Source organism: Coloeus monedula, assembly GCF_965178545.1.
Source record: "Coloeus monedula genome assembly, chromosome: 24".
NCBI lineage: Eukaryota > Metazoa > Chordata > Aves > Passeriformes > Corvidae > Coloeus > Coloeus monedula.
Genome location: NC_138804.1, coordinates 3,748,196 through 3,762,310, shown reverse-complemented (window position 1 = coordinate 3,762,310; position 14,115 = coordinate 3,748,196). Strand labels below are relative to the sequence as shown.

The following is a 14,115-nucleotide window of genomic DNA, read 5'->3' as shown; positions in this document are numbered from 1 at the left end:
GCAGACTGGGGAATGAGCCGGCAGCGCAGAGCTGCTGTTGCCACCCACAACCTTGCAGAGCCAGACTCTGCCCTGGGGCTGGGATGGCTCAGGGTGGTCTCTCCTGGGTGCTGTCCCCTGGTGTGGGGCTGGAAGACATGGGATCAAACTAACCCGAGTGAGACCCTGCAAAACCATGACTCTTCCTGCAGGAAGCCAGTTTCTGCACACCCCTCACTGATTACCAAGAGGAAATTCAAATTCTCTATCCAGCTTCAGGACCTGGAAACCCAGATTCCCCACCTCACAGCTGGTGCCCAGCTGGCTGTTGGCAGTGACCTGGCAGTTCCCAGGAGTTCATTCTTAGTGCTGCTGTAACCAGGTTTGTCCTGCCTCCAGCATCTGGTCCTTCTCTCCGAGGCTCAGTAAACCTTTGGAGAGCCCGTTTACATTTCAGATCCCTGGTACATCCAGCAACAGGCAATATATCAGCAATTTAGTTATTGTGGATTAGGTCTCAAATATCCTGGGGATATAATGTTGGTCTTTCTCACCTTGTGTGTAGGAGGACTAATGGCAAATTATCTGGATGGTTTACATTTTCTGGTTTGTATTGGAGCTCCCAAGGACCAATTTATCCTGATTGAATTGCAAACAAGGCTTAGTGCCATCTCAGATTCAGGGGCCAGGTCTCCCCATAAATGAATTCAGAGCAATTCAGGTTACCCCAAATTCTTCCTGTAGATGGGATAATGGTATAAATCCTGCTGATGTTTAGACTAGAAATTGTTTGTAGCAACCTGAGCTTGACTGATATGACAGAACTGCTTGGTTGCAGTAACAGAAAGAATCGTAATTCGTGTCCTGCAGTGAGGATGGGAAGAGCTGGCAGTCCAGCCAGACGGCTCACCACAGACCCCCAGGTGCTCGTGGGGGGGATTTGGAGACCTGTGGATCGTGTGTGACCTGCCAAGACACTGACTCTGCAGCATCTAGAATGCCAGTGGCCTTTCTGTGCTGAGAGAACAGCTGTGGCCAAGCCCAGGCTCTCTTTGGGCTAGAAAGCAAGGAAATAAGGAGGAAAAAGCGTGTGCTTGCTTGGTTTGTGCCGCGGTCTCAAGGTTTCCCACGGCACTTCCCTGCCCTGACTGCCCAAGCCCTCGGAGATGGGGTATGTGGTGGTGGCACAAGCTTCATGCTGGCTCTTGGCACGCTGGGGCTGTGTTTGCTCCCTCCGGACATCCATCCCTGCTGCTGTCCCCACGCTGGGGGACTGTGCCCAAACTGTGAGTGTTGTGTAAACACGGCGTGTGCTTCCTGTGAACGCGCTTCACCAGCAAAGCCGCCGTAATTAAAAACCGGGGGCCGCGGGAGCAGGGGCGGCACCACGGTCCCTCCGGAGCCGCTGGCACTCGGCACTCATTTGGGGAGAGTTTGGGTTGTGCTGCACTGACGTGCCTGCTCACACCCACTCGCATCGCCAGGGTCCTGTGGCTGTGCTACGCATGGCCGGACTATCCCACACCACCTGTCCGGAGGGACCCTCCTGACCCGCTGCCCCCACCTCGCAGGGAAGCCCGGCACTGTGCCCAGGTCCCTGCACAAGGTGCAGAAGAGCTGCGGAGACCCCCGCTCTGCACAGCTTCCTGCACCGTAAATACTCTCGCAGCCCGGCTTGAGCACTTGACAGTGTTTATAAAGCAGCTTGCAGCAAACAGGCTTGGAAGTGCAGAACAAGTTGGTGTTTACACAAGTGACTAATTATTTATTTGAAAATCCTGTGGACGAGCCGTGGGCTGTAACGACAAGCACATGGGGAGGGCTGGGCTCCTGCCCCGGCAGTCGCAGCAGGGACACAATGAAAAGTTCGGAACCACCAGGGCGGGGGGGACCAGTGGCTGTGGCCCCACAGCGCCCGATGGCCGCCAGCTCTGCCGGCACAGGTGAGCCAGTGCTGCTGGGAGGTGCTCACACGGGCACAGCTCAGTGTCATGGCATGAGCTGCCACAAGGTCACATCTCCCTGCAGCAGCTGCCGGCCCACACCTGCTGCTGGGGCAGCCCCCTCCCTCCAGGTGTTCTGCTGTGTAGCCATAAGCACCCTTAGGTGGGCTGGAGCAGGGGGGTTGCTTGGGCCAATGGCCTCTCAGCAGGTCCCCTCACCCAGGGTGGGCCAGGGAGGGGACCGGCCCCCTGGGGACCGAGTCCATCCCAGGCTGAGGCCGGGCTCGCTTCCAGCACTGTCGCCACCAGTCGTTTGGGGCATCGGTGATTGCGCAGTTATTATAAAGGGATTAAAACAATTTTCTGTTTCATTTGACTTCACAGAGCAAGTGTTGTCGCCTTTATTTCCACACAATGTCTGCCATCGGCAGGGCTTTGCTCTGCCAGCTGTAGAGAAGAGTGGGGCCCGGCTTGGCAGTGCCAGAGCTCTTGGTGCAGCATGGAACTTACCCTTCTTTCACACCAGGCACAGGGAAAACCACTTGAAATCTATAGGGAAAATGCCCTGTCAGCAGCCAGCTGAAGCAAAGGCTTGGGCACTCTCAGGAAAGGATGGTACATGTGGAGTCCTGGGTGCTGGCTGGTCGTCAGGCAACTGGGCTTCCTTTCTCTCTCCAGAAGTTCACGCAGAGCCCTTGGTTTGCTGCCCAGCCCGTCCTGCTGGTGTTGCCATCCCATCGCTCTGTCCCGCCAAGCGTGTTGGGACTCTCTGCGCCATGGGCTGGTGAGGGCAGTGCGGCACTCGCAGCCGCACTCGTTGCCCAACACAGCCGTGCTCGCTGCCCCACACTGGGCTATCTCTGCTGGGGGACCGTAGGAGCCGGTGAGCCTGGGGCAGAGCAGCTCCCGCACTCGGCCCTGTGCAGGCACAGTGCTGACCCTGCCCTGTGCTTCAGGGAATGGGAGATGGGAGGTTTGGAAATTCCCTCAGAGCAGAAACACAGCATTTTGGGTAGCTTGCAGAAGATCCCACCCTGTCCCCAGACAGTCCCAGCCCTGGCTGGGGACTGCAGGCTCACTCTCTGCTAGGCTTGACTACCAGCCCCAGAGGTGCCCACTTGATGGGAAACATCTTGTGTGCCTGGCACCCGCAGCAGCCATCTGCTGCTTGGGGAGGGTGGCCCAGGGGTCTGGCTCTATTTTAAACAAGTTCCAGCTATAACTCTTTGCAGCACTGGCAGATGGCAAAGCTGCGCTGAGCATTTCGACGGGTGCTGATTATTAGCAACAGGGACTTATGGATGAGGCTGGAGCACAGTTCTCCCCATACCGTTCCGGATGCCACTGTCTACCAGCACGTTCAGCTCACCCTACAACCCCCGTGCTCGCCCCCAGCCATTGTGGGAGTGATGCTGTCTGTCAAGTTAACCTGTTCTCCTCTTCTTTTGCAGTTCCTGCCAGCGTACTTGGAAACTGCAAGCAGCTAACGCCCGCTGCCAAGCCCCTGATGGGACTAGGGCCAAGCTCCTGCACTCCTGACAGGGATGAAGGTAGAGCCATGTTACCTGCTACCTAAGCTCGCTGGTGCTTATGTAGCTTGTGGATATGGTCCCAGACCCGGCTCTGTGCACAGACTCTCAGCTCTGATCCCACCTGAGACGATTTAGCGGCAGCAGAGACCCCAGCTGTGGAGCACGCTCCCACGACCACCCCACGACGGAGGGGTTGCAGCGCTGGAGAGTTACTATGCAGCTTGGACTGCTTGTGGTGGTGGTTTTTCTAAGCTCAATGGATCTAACAGGCAGCAGCAAAGTGGTGAAGGGCAAGAGGCAAAGACGAAGTATGTATGAAATGCTTTTCTTCTCTACTTCCTCTCATGATGCCATGAGGGTCATGCTGGTGTGAATGTGTTTATAACACAGGGAGCTGGGCAGGGCCTGTGGTGCCCCAAGAGCCCACAGAGCTCCCCCAGTCCCACTCCCAGGCAACACGCACTGCCATGTCCCCTGACGTGCCACAGCTCTGAGATGCAGTGTGCCCTGAGGTCACAGGGGCGTCAGCTATGCCTCCAGCTCAGAGGGTCCCTGGTGGGGCTTGTGCAGGGCAGCCAGGCAGAATTGGCACAAGAGCAGCCATGGGCATTTGTCCTCCTTTATGAAAGTTCATGTTAGAACTGTTTTACATTAAAACTGTTTTAAATTAAATTATATAAAATTGATTTTATATTAAAACTGGGACTGCTGAGCCCTGGGAGAACAAGGAAAACCTGACGTCATGGCTAATGCTATAAAGGGCAATTTCCAGCAAGGGCCCAGTTTATACCTTTGCCATGGATGCTGAGCTTGGCACCAGGGCCCAGCACTGCAGGAGGGATGGGGCTGGATCGCTGGGGGCCCCTGTGTAGAGGGGCCAGGGCCCACAGTGCCAAGGGGGTCCCAATCTAGACCAGTGAACCCTCTTGGCAGCTGGGGGCTGAGGACCCTCCTGCCTTGAGTGTCTCTTCCCAAGGCTGCAGCAGCCCCCACACCCACAGGCCCGGCAATGGGGCTGGGGCAGGCTGCAGGGACTGCCAGGCTCATGGCAGGGGGACAAGGCAGCTCTCTTACCTCTAGTCCTGGCATGTGAACACTGTGCTGCTCCGCGCTTGAAGTGTAGTAAACACGGTATTTAAAAGAATACATCTTTTAAATACACAACTTTTCTATAAACAAGGACATGGCTTGCATAATAAACTAATAAAAATAACCTGCATTCTAGCCTGCAAAGAATGCGATTGGTTTCAAAACAAGCAGCATTTTATATGATAATTAAAAGCAGAAAACTCTCAAGACATGGGATTGAGTATTTTTCTTGGACTGAACGCAGGAGCTGAGAACACATCTCTATTTTGGGGGCAGTGACACCTCCCACTGCTAGAGAGAGTTTAACATAGGCAGGGTCAGAGTGAGATCCAGCCTGGGACGCAGCATGGATGGAATTAGTCAAACAGTTTTGCTCCAGGACCATGCACTCTGGTCCCTGCTGGTCCTTGGCATGGAGGCACCGCCAGCTCCGAGTGGGGAGGCAGCAGGAGGTGCAGGACCCCATGGCACTTGCCCGTCATGAGTGTCTCCCCGCCGTGGGCATCAGGGCTGATGGGCAGGGCTGGGAGGCAGTGGGCTGGGGTGGACAGTGCTGGGGCTCCGGGCACAGCTGGTGGCTGCTTCTGGGTCCTGCTCCTCAGCACGGCCACTGTCGTGACTCTCATGCTTGTGCTCAGCACAGCGCCGGCGCCTGTGGGCATCAGGGAGTGGGGCCATGGTGTCTGGCTGGAGCAGTCCTGGGAGTGTGTCAGTGCTGCAGGACCCTGGCCCTTGCTCTGTCCCAGTTCCTGCCCTTCCTGCCAGTGGTGCCAGTGGTTTGGGGTCACAGCTGGTGCCTGCAGAGCCCGGCACTAACCACTGCCTCTCTCCTGCTCTTCCAGTCAGCACTGAGCTGAGTCAGGGCTGTGCCAGAGGTTGTGACCTGTGCTCTGAGTTCAATGGGTGCCTGAGGTGTTCCCCCAAACTCTTCATCCTTCTGGAGCGGAACGATATCCGACAAATTGGGATTTGCCTGCCTTCTTGCCCACTGGGATACTTTGGCCTTCGCAATACGGACATGAACAAGTGCATCAGTGAGTGTGGGGCTGGGAGGGAACGGGCGTGGGCAGGTGGCAGTGCTCTGCAGGGCAGCACGTGCCTGTGCTCAGGTGCAGGAGGTGCTGTGGCTGTATGGAAGGGGAGAGGCAGGGCTGAGCATGGCAGCCATCTGCCTGACAAGAACCCCGCTCAGCACCGCATGGGCATGCTGTGGACCTGGGATCTTGCAGGACCTCTGGGCAGTTTTGTTATATGGGCTGCCAGACTGGCACTGGTTTCCTTTGGGAGGGGGGAGATCCTTTCAGGCATTTAGTGCCTCTATTGCTTTTCTACTGCTCGCCAGACTCAGGCAGCTCTGAGTGAAATCCTTGGCTTGCATCTTGTAGCCAGAGCACCAGAAAGAGCTGGACATGGAAACATGCGATCACTCCCCTGGCAGGTCCATGCACAGCATCCTCATGGCCAGGTTTCCATCTAACTCCCTTTCCATGCAGCCTGTCCTGTAGCTGCAGCTGGAGCCAGGACTGTATCCTTTTCACTGTCCCCTTTGGCTGACTGATGCTCAGCTGAACAGCAGCCCAAAACTTTCCCATCCTACCTGATTCTGTCCTGGCAGTGGCTGCTGCTGGATGTGAGAGCTGCAGCACAGGGCTGTCCTGCACAGGAAATGGTGCAAAGAAAACTCACTTCTGAGTGGTACAGCCAGGCCTGGTAGGACGCTCAGAGACATGCCCTGGCTGCTGCAAGACCCCTGGGAGCCAGGACTGGGCTCTGGTTGGCTTCATGAGTCTTTTGTTCACATCAGACTACATGATGGCTTTGGTGTTTGGTTTTTTTTCCCCAGAATGCAAAATTGAGAACTGTGAGTCCTGTTTCAGTCGAAACTTTTGCACAAAATGTAAGGAAGGTTTGTATTTGCACAAAGGGAGATGTTACGTCACATGCCCCGAAGGCTACGCTGCTGCCAACGGCACCATGGAGTGCAGCAGTCCTGGTAAGCAGCCTCGGGTCCAGCCCTGCGCTCGGCGTGTCTGGTCGTGGGTAGCGCTGCAGGGGGATTTAGGTGATGAACTGAACCCCTCATCATACCCGTGTTGAGGGGGTGACAGCACAGCCCTTCATGGGGCAGAGCCCTCGGGAACCAGCCTGGATGGGGAGCAGCCCCTGGTGTTTGTGAACTGTGACCCAGAGTTGGTGTGTTCTGGCAAGGAAGGGGGTGCTCAGGGACTTAGGAAGCTGCTGAGGAAACACACACTCCCTTGCAGCCTAAGGTGGGGGAGAGATGCAATGGTGGGTTCTGGGATGGCCTGAGTTGGCAACCCAGGAATGGGAGTTACAGCTGGGCTCTCTTGTTATCCTGGCAGCACAATGTGAAATGAGTGAGTGGGGGCCATGGGGGCCCTGCTCCAAGAAAAGGAAGCTCTGTGGCTTCAAGAAGGGCAATGAAGACCGAACACGGCGGATTCTGCAGGCTCCCTCTGGGGATGTGTCTCTGTGTCCTGCAACCACAGAGGTGCGGCGATGCACTGTGCAGAAGAACCAGTGCCCCGAAGGTGAGCAGAGGTGGAGTGTCTCGCCATCCCTCCCCACACCCTATATAGGTCAGGCACAAGTACTCAGCCAACTGTCCAGTGTCACAAATGTGCTGTGCAGCTCCCGACCCCTCTGAAGTGCAGGGGATACAGATGTGACAGCAGCTGGAAGAACTGCAGGTGGAAGGGGCACAGCCCCCAGGGGGTGATCCTTGGCACAGCTTGCCATGTGTGCCACAGGTTTCAGCTGTTTTAGCTTCTTCCCTGGCCAGAGAGCAGCCAAGGGTGCATGCCTGCGTGCTGCCGTGATGGGAGTTGCCTTCTCTACCAGAATGCTTAGGTCTGTTTTTCCCAGGAATTAGAGTGTCTTCAGGAAGGATGGTGGTCTGGTTATCTTGTTACAGAATGGACAAGGATTGCAGCTGTGTTGAGTGTTCTGAGGGGAAACAGTTCTGAGCAGTAACAAAATGCACAGGAATTAGCCAGAGGGGCAGGGGGAGGTGGAGATGGCCAATCTGTTCCCTGATGCCTCGCTCCACTTCACACTGCCCCTTTGCTTTACTGCAGGGAAAAGGAAGAAAAAGGAAGAGCAAGGAAAGCAAGATAATGGGAATAGAAATCGGAAAGACACCAAAGACACTAAGTCTGGCACCAAGAAGAGGAAGAACAAACAGAGAGGGGCCATGGTGCCCACGACGCCCGCTAGCCCTGCCCAGTAGCTGGCCCTGTGCGTCACCTGATGGCAAGACTCCATTGCTGCTATGTATATGAAAGCTTTATTGAACAGAGCACTGCTACACCACGTACACATGTCCAGAGACAGACACATATTCCAGACTGACCCACAGACCGACAGAGGCCACACACACAATACTTAAGGAGGCTGCACACACACCCTGCCCAGGACTGTGGAAGAACGCTGCTGAGGAGTGGGAGCACACACGGAGGCTCCCCCAGGGCTCTGTGGGGACACTGCGGGGAGGAGAAGTGGAGCATGAACCAGTGAAGGACCCAGACATGGGATTGATTTCATGATCAAAGGCCTCAACTGGAGCCCAAGCACACAGCCCCAGCACAGCCCCACTCAGCCAGGGGATGAGACTGAACCCACATGGCCGCTCTCCCTGACCTGGGAGCCAGACACACACAGCAGTGGCCTCTTTCTCTTCCTCCACCCCTTATTTTGTGTTTTAAGCTGTATGACTTTATCATTGCAAATACATGTTAAAAGTTTGTGGTAAGAGGTCAGTGGTATCTGCCCTGAATCTGCTTCAAAGAATTATTTCAAATTAAAAAAAAACCCAACAAAATCAAAATGACAACCAGCTTCCTGAGTGTGTGGTTTCTACCTTGGCCCCTATGGAGGCTGGTGTCCCACAGGACAGAGACTCAGTTGTGGAAGGGAAACTCACCAGAGCTTTAAGAAAATCCCAGAAAATGCTGCCAGCTGCACTGCAGCCACAAATCAGCCATCCTGCGTGAGGGACCCCAGCTGCACCCCGCTGAGCCCCGAGGAATTCCCCACTGAAGGACCCAGTTAACACACAGCAGATTGAGAAAATGAGAGGTTACAACAAACTGCAGGTTGCTGAAACATTGTGACTCTGCTCAGACTGTCACAGCTGTGGGACAGTCTCAGGCTGGGGACAGCTGGTCCGGCTGCTGGACACCACCCCGGAGTATGGCAGGAGGGAGGCAGGTGGGAGGGGGAAGGCACAGCTCAGGTCCTGCAGAAGAGAAACAAATTTTTAAGTTGGGTAGAAACTACTTGTCTGCATCCCACTGGCTGGAATTCCCTGGATTCTCCTGCTCTGCGAGAGCTGACACCTGAGCAGAGGAACTGGGACAAGGACTGTGCAAGACAGACCTAGCGAGTCCTGCATGGGATGCATGGGAACACTGTCTGCTCTGCTCAGGGAGTTCTTCCTTTGGCTGTCTCCCCACTCACTGCCCTGGTATTTTAAAATGTGCTTTCTCTGTATAAATATGTAGAGATACATTTAATTTCTCGAGAGTTCAGCAAAAACTCTCTGGTCCCGAGGGATGGTGCTGTGGCTCACAGAGATGTGCCCAAGGTGGATCAGGGACATGCTGCTGGAGCTCCTACTCCCCCAGTAGGGCAATGGGCAGGGGAAGCCTCACCCCAAACTAACCCTGGTGAATCCAATCTTCGCTGTACTCACTTCCATACCACCCTCTGCTCTGTGGTTTTGGAGGGCAGAGTGAGCCAGTGGGTGTGCAGGGTAGCCTGCGAGAGAGCACCCTGTCCCTCTGAGGGGTCTCCTGCCCACATCCACAGCCCTGGTTCTCTCCTGTAGCTCGTGACACCCACTGTGGACTCAGCTCCAGCACAGGACACCCCAACTCCTTTCACCCAGCCACTCCAGGGCTGGCTTGGTTCAGTGCAGGGTGTGGAGGCTGCACAGTTGTTTCGGCTCCAGAGCTGTACCAAGCTCTCTGTGACTGCTCTGCTGGCAGAAAAACCTTTCAGCCCATCGTCCATTTTGTGTTTAAGTAAACAAGAAGCTGTTATGTCTTTGAAAGGGGATTCCATTTCAGCATGATGATAAACGACCAGCATACCAAGCAGGGGGAGAAAGAGGTTCTTAAAAGTCATCCTTTCAGTTGTTTATGGATCATGTTCGTATGATTTCTGAAAGCTTAGGTGAACGATCCAATCCTACCCTATTTTCTAGCCTGTGAGAGAAGTATTTTGTTTGTGCCATGGCATTGCACGTAAGCAGAACCATTTTCCCTTCTACTTTTACCAGCACCCACCAGTCACCCATTGGTGAACCTCAGCTCGCTCACTCGCTCTGCCTCCCTCCTGCTGCCATATCCCCATCTAATTCTCAGCGAGGATTAAGGAAAAGAGAGTGCATTAGGAAAGTTTTCTATATGAGGCACTGGTAATGACTTGATTCTCTACAGTAACTCCTGACACTATTAGCACAACTATTTCAAAACTAAACTGCATATAATAAATCAACAGAACCTATTTTAGAGAACTCTAGGGATTATTAGAAAAACTGACAAACTTCTTTCTGTTGTAGCCTTTCCCCTACTTCCTTCCTTTTTTCATAGCAAAATGGGAAGAAAAAGGGACAAAGGTAACAGGAAGTTTAAGATGCATATTAAGACTATCCAAGATTTTTCAGTAGGGTTGATTTTAAAATTAAATTGTTTTAGAACAATTAGGGGAAAAAATATAAAAAATAAATCCAATTTCTTTTCTTTTTTTGAATCAGCTCAAGAATTGTGCTTATTCCCACTCCCAGAGAGCTAGTTCAGTTATGAATTTAGGAACATTTTTCCTTTGACCAATGTGAACTGCATGCTGAGCTCCCCAGTCCAAGCTGAGATGTCCTTAGCTGGGTGATGTCACCTCAATTCACACACATGTGAACGCTCTCTTTCCACACACTAAATAACCCTGTTGTGGTGTTCTCTCCACGGCATCACTGTAAAATACACGTCTTTAAACAAATAAATCAATAAATGGGTTTGCTGAACCAGCTTCATTTGTTTATTCACCAAAACTGGAGTCAAACCCCAACTATTCAAAAATGTCCACAGACAGAGCGAACCTGTCCTGAGAACCTTCTGCCTACATCTGACAGCCAAAGGAACCGACATGGATCATGGATGGGAATGTCGCTGCTCCGACTCCTGCACATATTCCCACCCTGTGCTTTGATCAACTTGGTGCTGAACGGGAGAAACAGCTGCTGGATGGACAGACAGACAGAGAGATCCTTTGTCAGGAACTCTACTGCACCGAAAACAGCTTCATTTTCCCTGCCGAACAATCTGGTGTAATTCACTGGACAGAATTCCATTAACTCAGAATCTGCAGGATGGTTTCTAGCCAGTTTCCTCAGCTTTTGAGCAATCCATCCCATGCCATGGGGGAACAAAGGACCAGGAATAATGGACAGCTTGCAGTTGTGGGTTTGGAACTGTTTAATTGCTCTCTCATTTGCTGAGATTTGGAAGCTAAAGCAGATGAATGTCACCAAACACAGGTTGGTTCTATCACATTCTTAACCCTCTCTGGATAATATAAATCTGTATTTTTCATCATCTACAGTCAATGAACTGTGTGCACACAGACTCCTCACACAGTAATTCAGTGATTTTCCACACCTAGAGAGGTGGAGGCAATGTATATACTCCTTAGCCCATGTTTATGTTAAAATGATTTCTCACTCAGGAGAAATCTTAGCTTTGATTAAAGGAAACAGAGTAGGAGAGTGAAACAGGTTATCTCCAAAACTATTGTTTGGATTATGTTGTCTGAGAACACTAAAAGGGATAGTTCAGATATATATTTACAGATTTTATGAAGTCAATAGACTTCACAGAGAGAGATTATAGGCATCGCGTTTTAAAAAAACTTTATTAAAATTACAGAAATCCCAGTGTATTTAATCAGTCACCATAAATAAACCACCCTGATGGCATTTGAGTACACGGTAATACATCACACCCAACTGAATGCCAAACCATAGCTTGGATGGAGCCGCTTGCTGGAATGTCATGATTTTTGAAGAACAGGAAAAAAGAGGCATCCAGGTAGGTGGTATATTATGATTTACAGTCTGAGGTAAAGCGCCAGTTTAGAGGCACTGACAGGGCCTCAGCAGCCACAGCCCGTCCTGTGCCACAGAGGAGCCCAGCCTGACAGGGCAGAAGTTACTTTTCATGACTGTTCAAATCAAACCACAAGAAAACATTCATATTTAACTGCTGTAGCTTCCAGAGTGCTGGTGAATTCTGGATCCGCGGCGCTGGCAGATGTTCCCAGAGTGAAGCCGAGGGCTCTGTAGCCTGCATAGCTCTGAGCCCGCTGCACACTCCGAGGGCTCCATCCCGCTGGCACAGCTCAGCCTGGGCTCTCAAAGTCCTCTTACACCTTTTTGCCTTTTACCTTGACTTTAGTTTTCTCCTCCCTCCCGACTTCCCCTGTTGCTTTCAGTCACCGTTTTGGGAACTCCAGATCCAAGGCAACAATCCAGGATCACTTTGTTTTTCCTATTCAAGAGCTGTCACACCTGGAGCCTTTTGCCAAGGAGCCCTGCCTCCTGCTCCTGCCAGCTGAATCCCTGGGAAGCCGTGCCTGAGGAACGGAACTGGGAAAGCTACTGTGTTGATAAACTGCCTACAATGTCTTCTGCTGTGATTTTGAAGATGAGCTACAAAATCCACTTGCATCCTTGTGCTCTGCAGGGAACTGCTGCAATAGAGGGAGATGGCTGATGCTGCTTTATCCTGTTAAATAAAACAGAGGAGCTCAATACCACACTGAGAAAGGGCTCAGAGTGCAAGTCCAGTCTTGTTCTGAACTCTTGGAAATCTACTTTTCCTTCATTTAATTGACAAAATCTGTAGATCATACAAGGAAGATAGTCCCTGCCAAAACTCCAACATCACTAGTTTTTAATAACACAATGGGAATAACCCCTCAGAACATATGTAATTATGGGAATGAGTCATTCCGATGGCATCACGTAACCGCATTCACTGGGATCTGACAATGATGAGGCCACATAAAACTCAAAATTATTTCATTTCAGCTCTGGTTGGGACAGTGGTGCTGAGGAGCTGAAGCCACGTAGCAGAGGCGACGGACAAACAATCTGTGACTCCGTTGTCCTGGCTGGTTGTGGCACAGACAGTGTCCTGCTGCAGCCAATGGTAATAGAACAAGAAAAAGCTAAAGATTGAAATGGGGGGGATGCATCAATAGCAAAGGAAAAGCTGTGAGTCATAGAGCAACAAAACATCACTTGAGTGGAGCAAAATATCTGACTGGCACGTTATCAGATACACAGTAAACAGCCGCAGCCTCAGGGATGCTGCAAGTTAAACACCAGCTGCTGGCCCCAGTGATGGAATTTGGGTTAGGGAATATGTGAGAGTGAGGGAAGTGCAGCAGGAAGGTGCCAGTTTGAATGCAGGTCCCACACATTATCAGTAGGATCTTTTCTTGTGAGAGAAAATCTAGGCTCGTAGCCCACCCCAATGGGCGTGTGAGGCATGCTGCGAGCATGGCTGGGTAAAGGGCCTGAGCCCTCCCAACAGTGCTTCCAACCTCTTGGGAATTCAGCACCCAACTCTGGGGCATCCCCAAGACAAGTTCTCCCTGCCACAACCTCCTGCCCAAAGCTGGCTCGGTCTGTTCTCTCACAGAAAGAGATGGTGACTTTCTGGCTGCACCCCAAGATCTCTTGCTAACAATAAAGAGGGAGTTTTCTTAAGGGAAAGGAAGAAAGAGTGGGGGAGAGCAGAGCAAGTATTACTCAACTATTTAGTCTAAAATTTTGAAAATCAAAAGGCTCTTCTGACAGATTGATATCGACTGTAATAGAAAACACACTTGTCTTGGGAAAACTCTTCTACATGAGCCTCCAGTCTGATAGCTTAAACAATTATCTACAATTTGGAATTGATTTTTTATGCCCACATCAATATGTACTTTTTCAATGCCCAAGGCACAGATAATTCTATTAAGAGAAAAACCAGAACGTGTAGGCTTAAGCCAAACAGCCTCCAACTCCAGACTCTGTCTTACAAAACATGTCCCAAGGCCTGACTCATCATGGCTCCCCCGTACAGCAGGGACTCTACACCTCACAGCGCAACGCTGAAAATCATTAAAAGAACAAAATCCCAGCAGCTCTGTTATTGTTCTGGGTTTAAAGGAGCATTAGCAGCACCAGAAGGACATTGCACTGGCTGGGAAAACTCTGCTGCTAGTAAGTGTTTAGGAAGGATGGGCCAGAGCTGTGTTTTGGGGAAGTATTCCCCAAGGTGCTGAGCTTGGCCCTAGCCCAAGCTCTGGTATCAATTAACACTGTTTCAGTTCAGCTTTGTTCATTTCCCCTAGGTGAGGAGCTTTCAAATTGCTATTAAAATCTGGCAGTAACATGAATGTGGACTTAGACTTTGGACACAGAACTTGCACAGATTTGATTTGTTAGTGCACTGTCCATGCAATTCTTTACAAGCACATAAAACACCAGTGTTGTTATTGCTAAT

At 51.6% G+C, this 14,115-nt stretch overlaps 1 protein-coding gene across 1 annotated transcript; it reads left to right on the top strand.

The window, feature by feature from the left end:
• Window positions 1-3,668: 3,668 nt before the first annotated feature.
• RSPO1 (R-spondin 1) lies at window positions 3,669-7,793 on the top strand (the record flags this gene model as incomplete). Its single annotated transcript, XM_082296689.1, has 5 exons — window positions 3,669-3,762; window positions 5,386-5,577; window positions 6,387-6,536; window positions 6,907-7,095; window positions 7,642-7,793. 5 exons carry the CDS (start codon window positions 3,669-3,671, stop codon window positions 7,791-7,793), a joined length of 777 nt encoding a protein of 258 aa, XP_082152815.1.
• Between the last annotated feature and the right edge of the window lie 6,322 nt (window positions 7,794-14,115).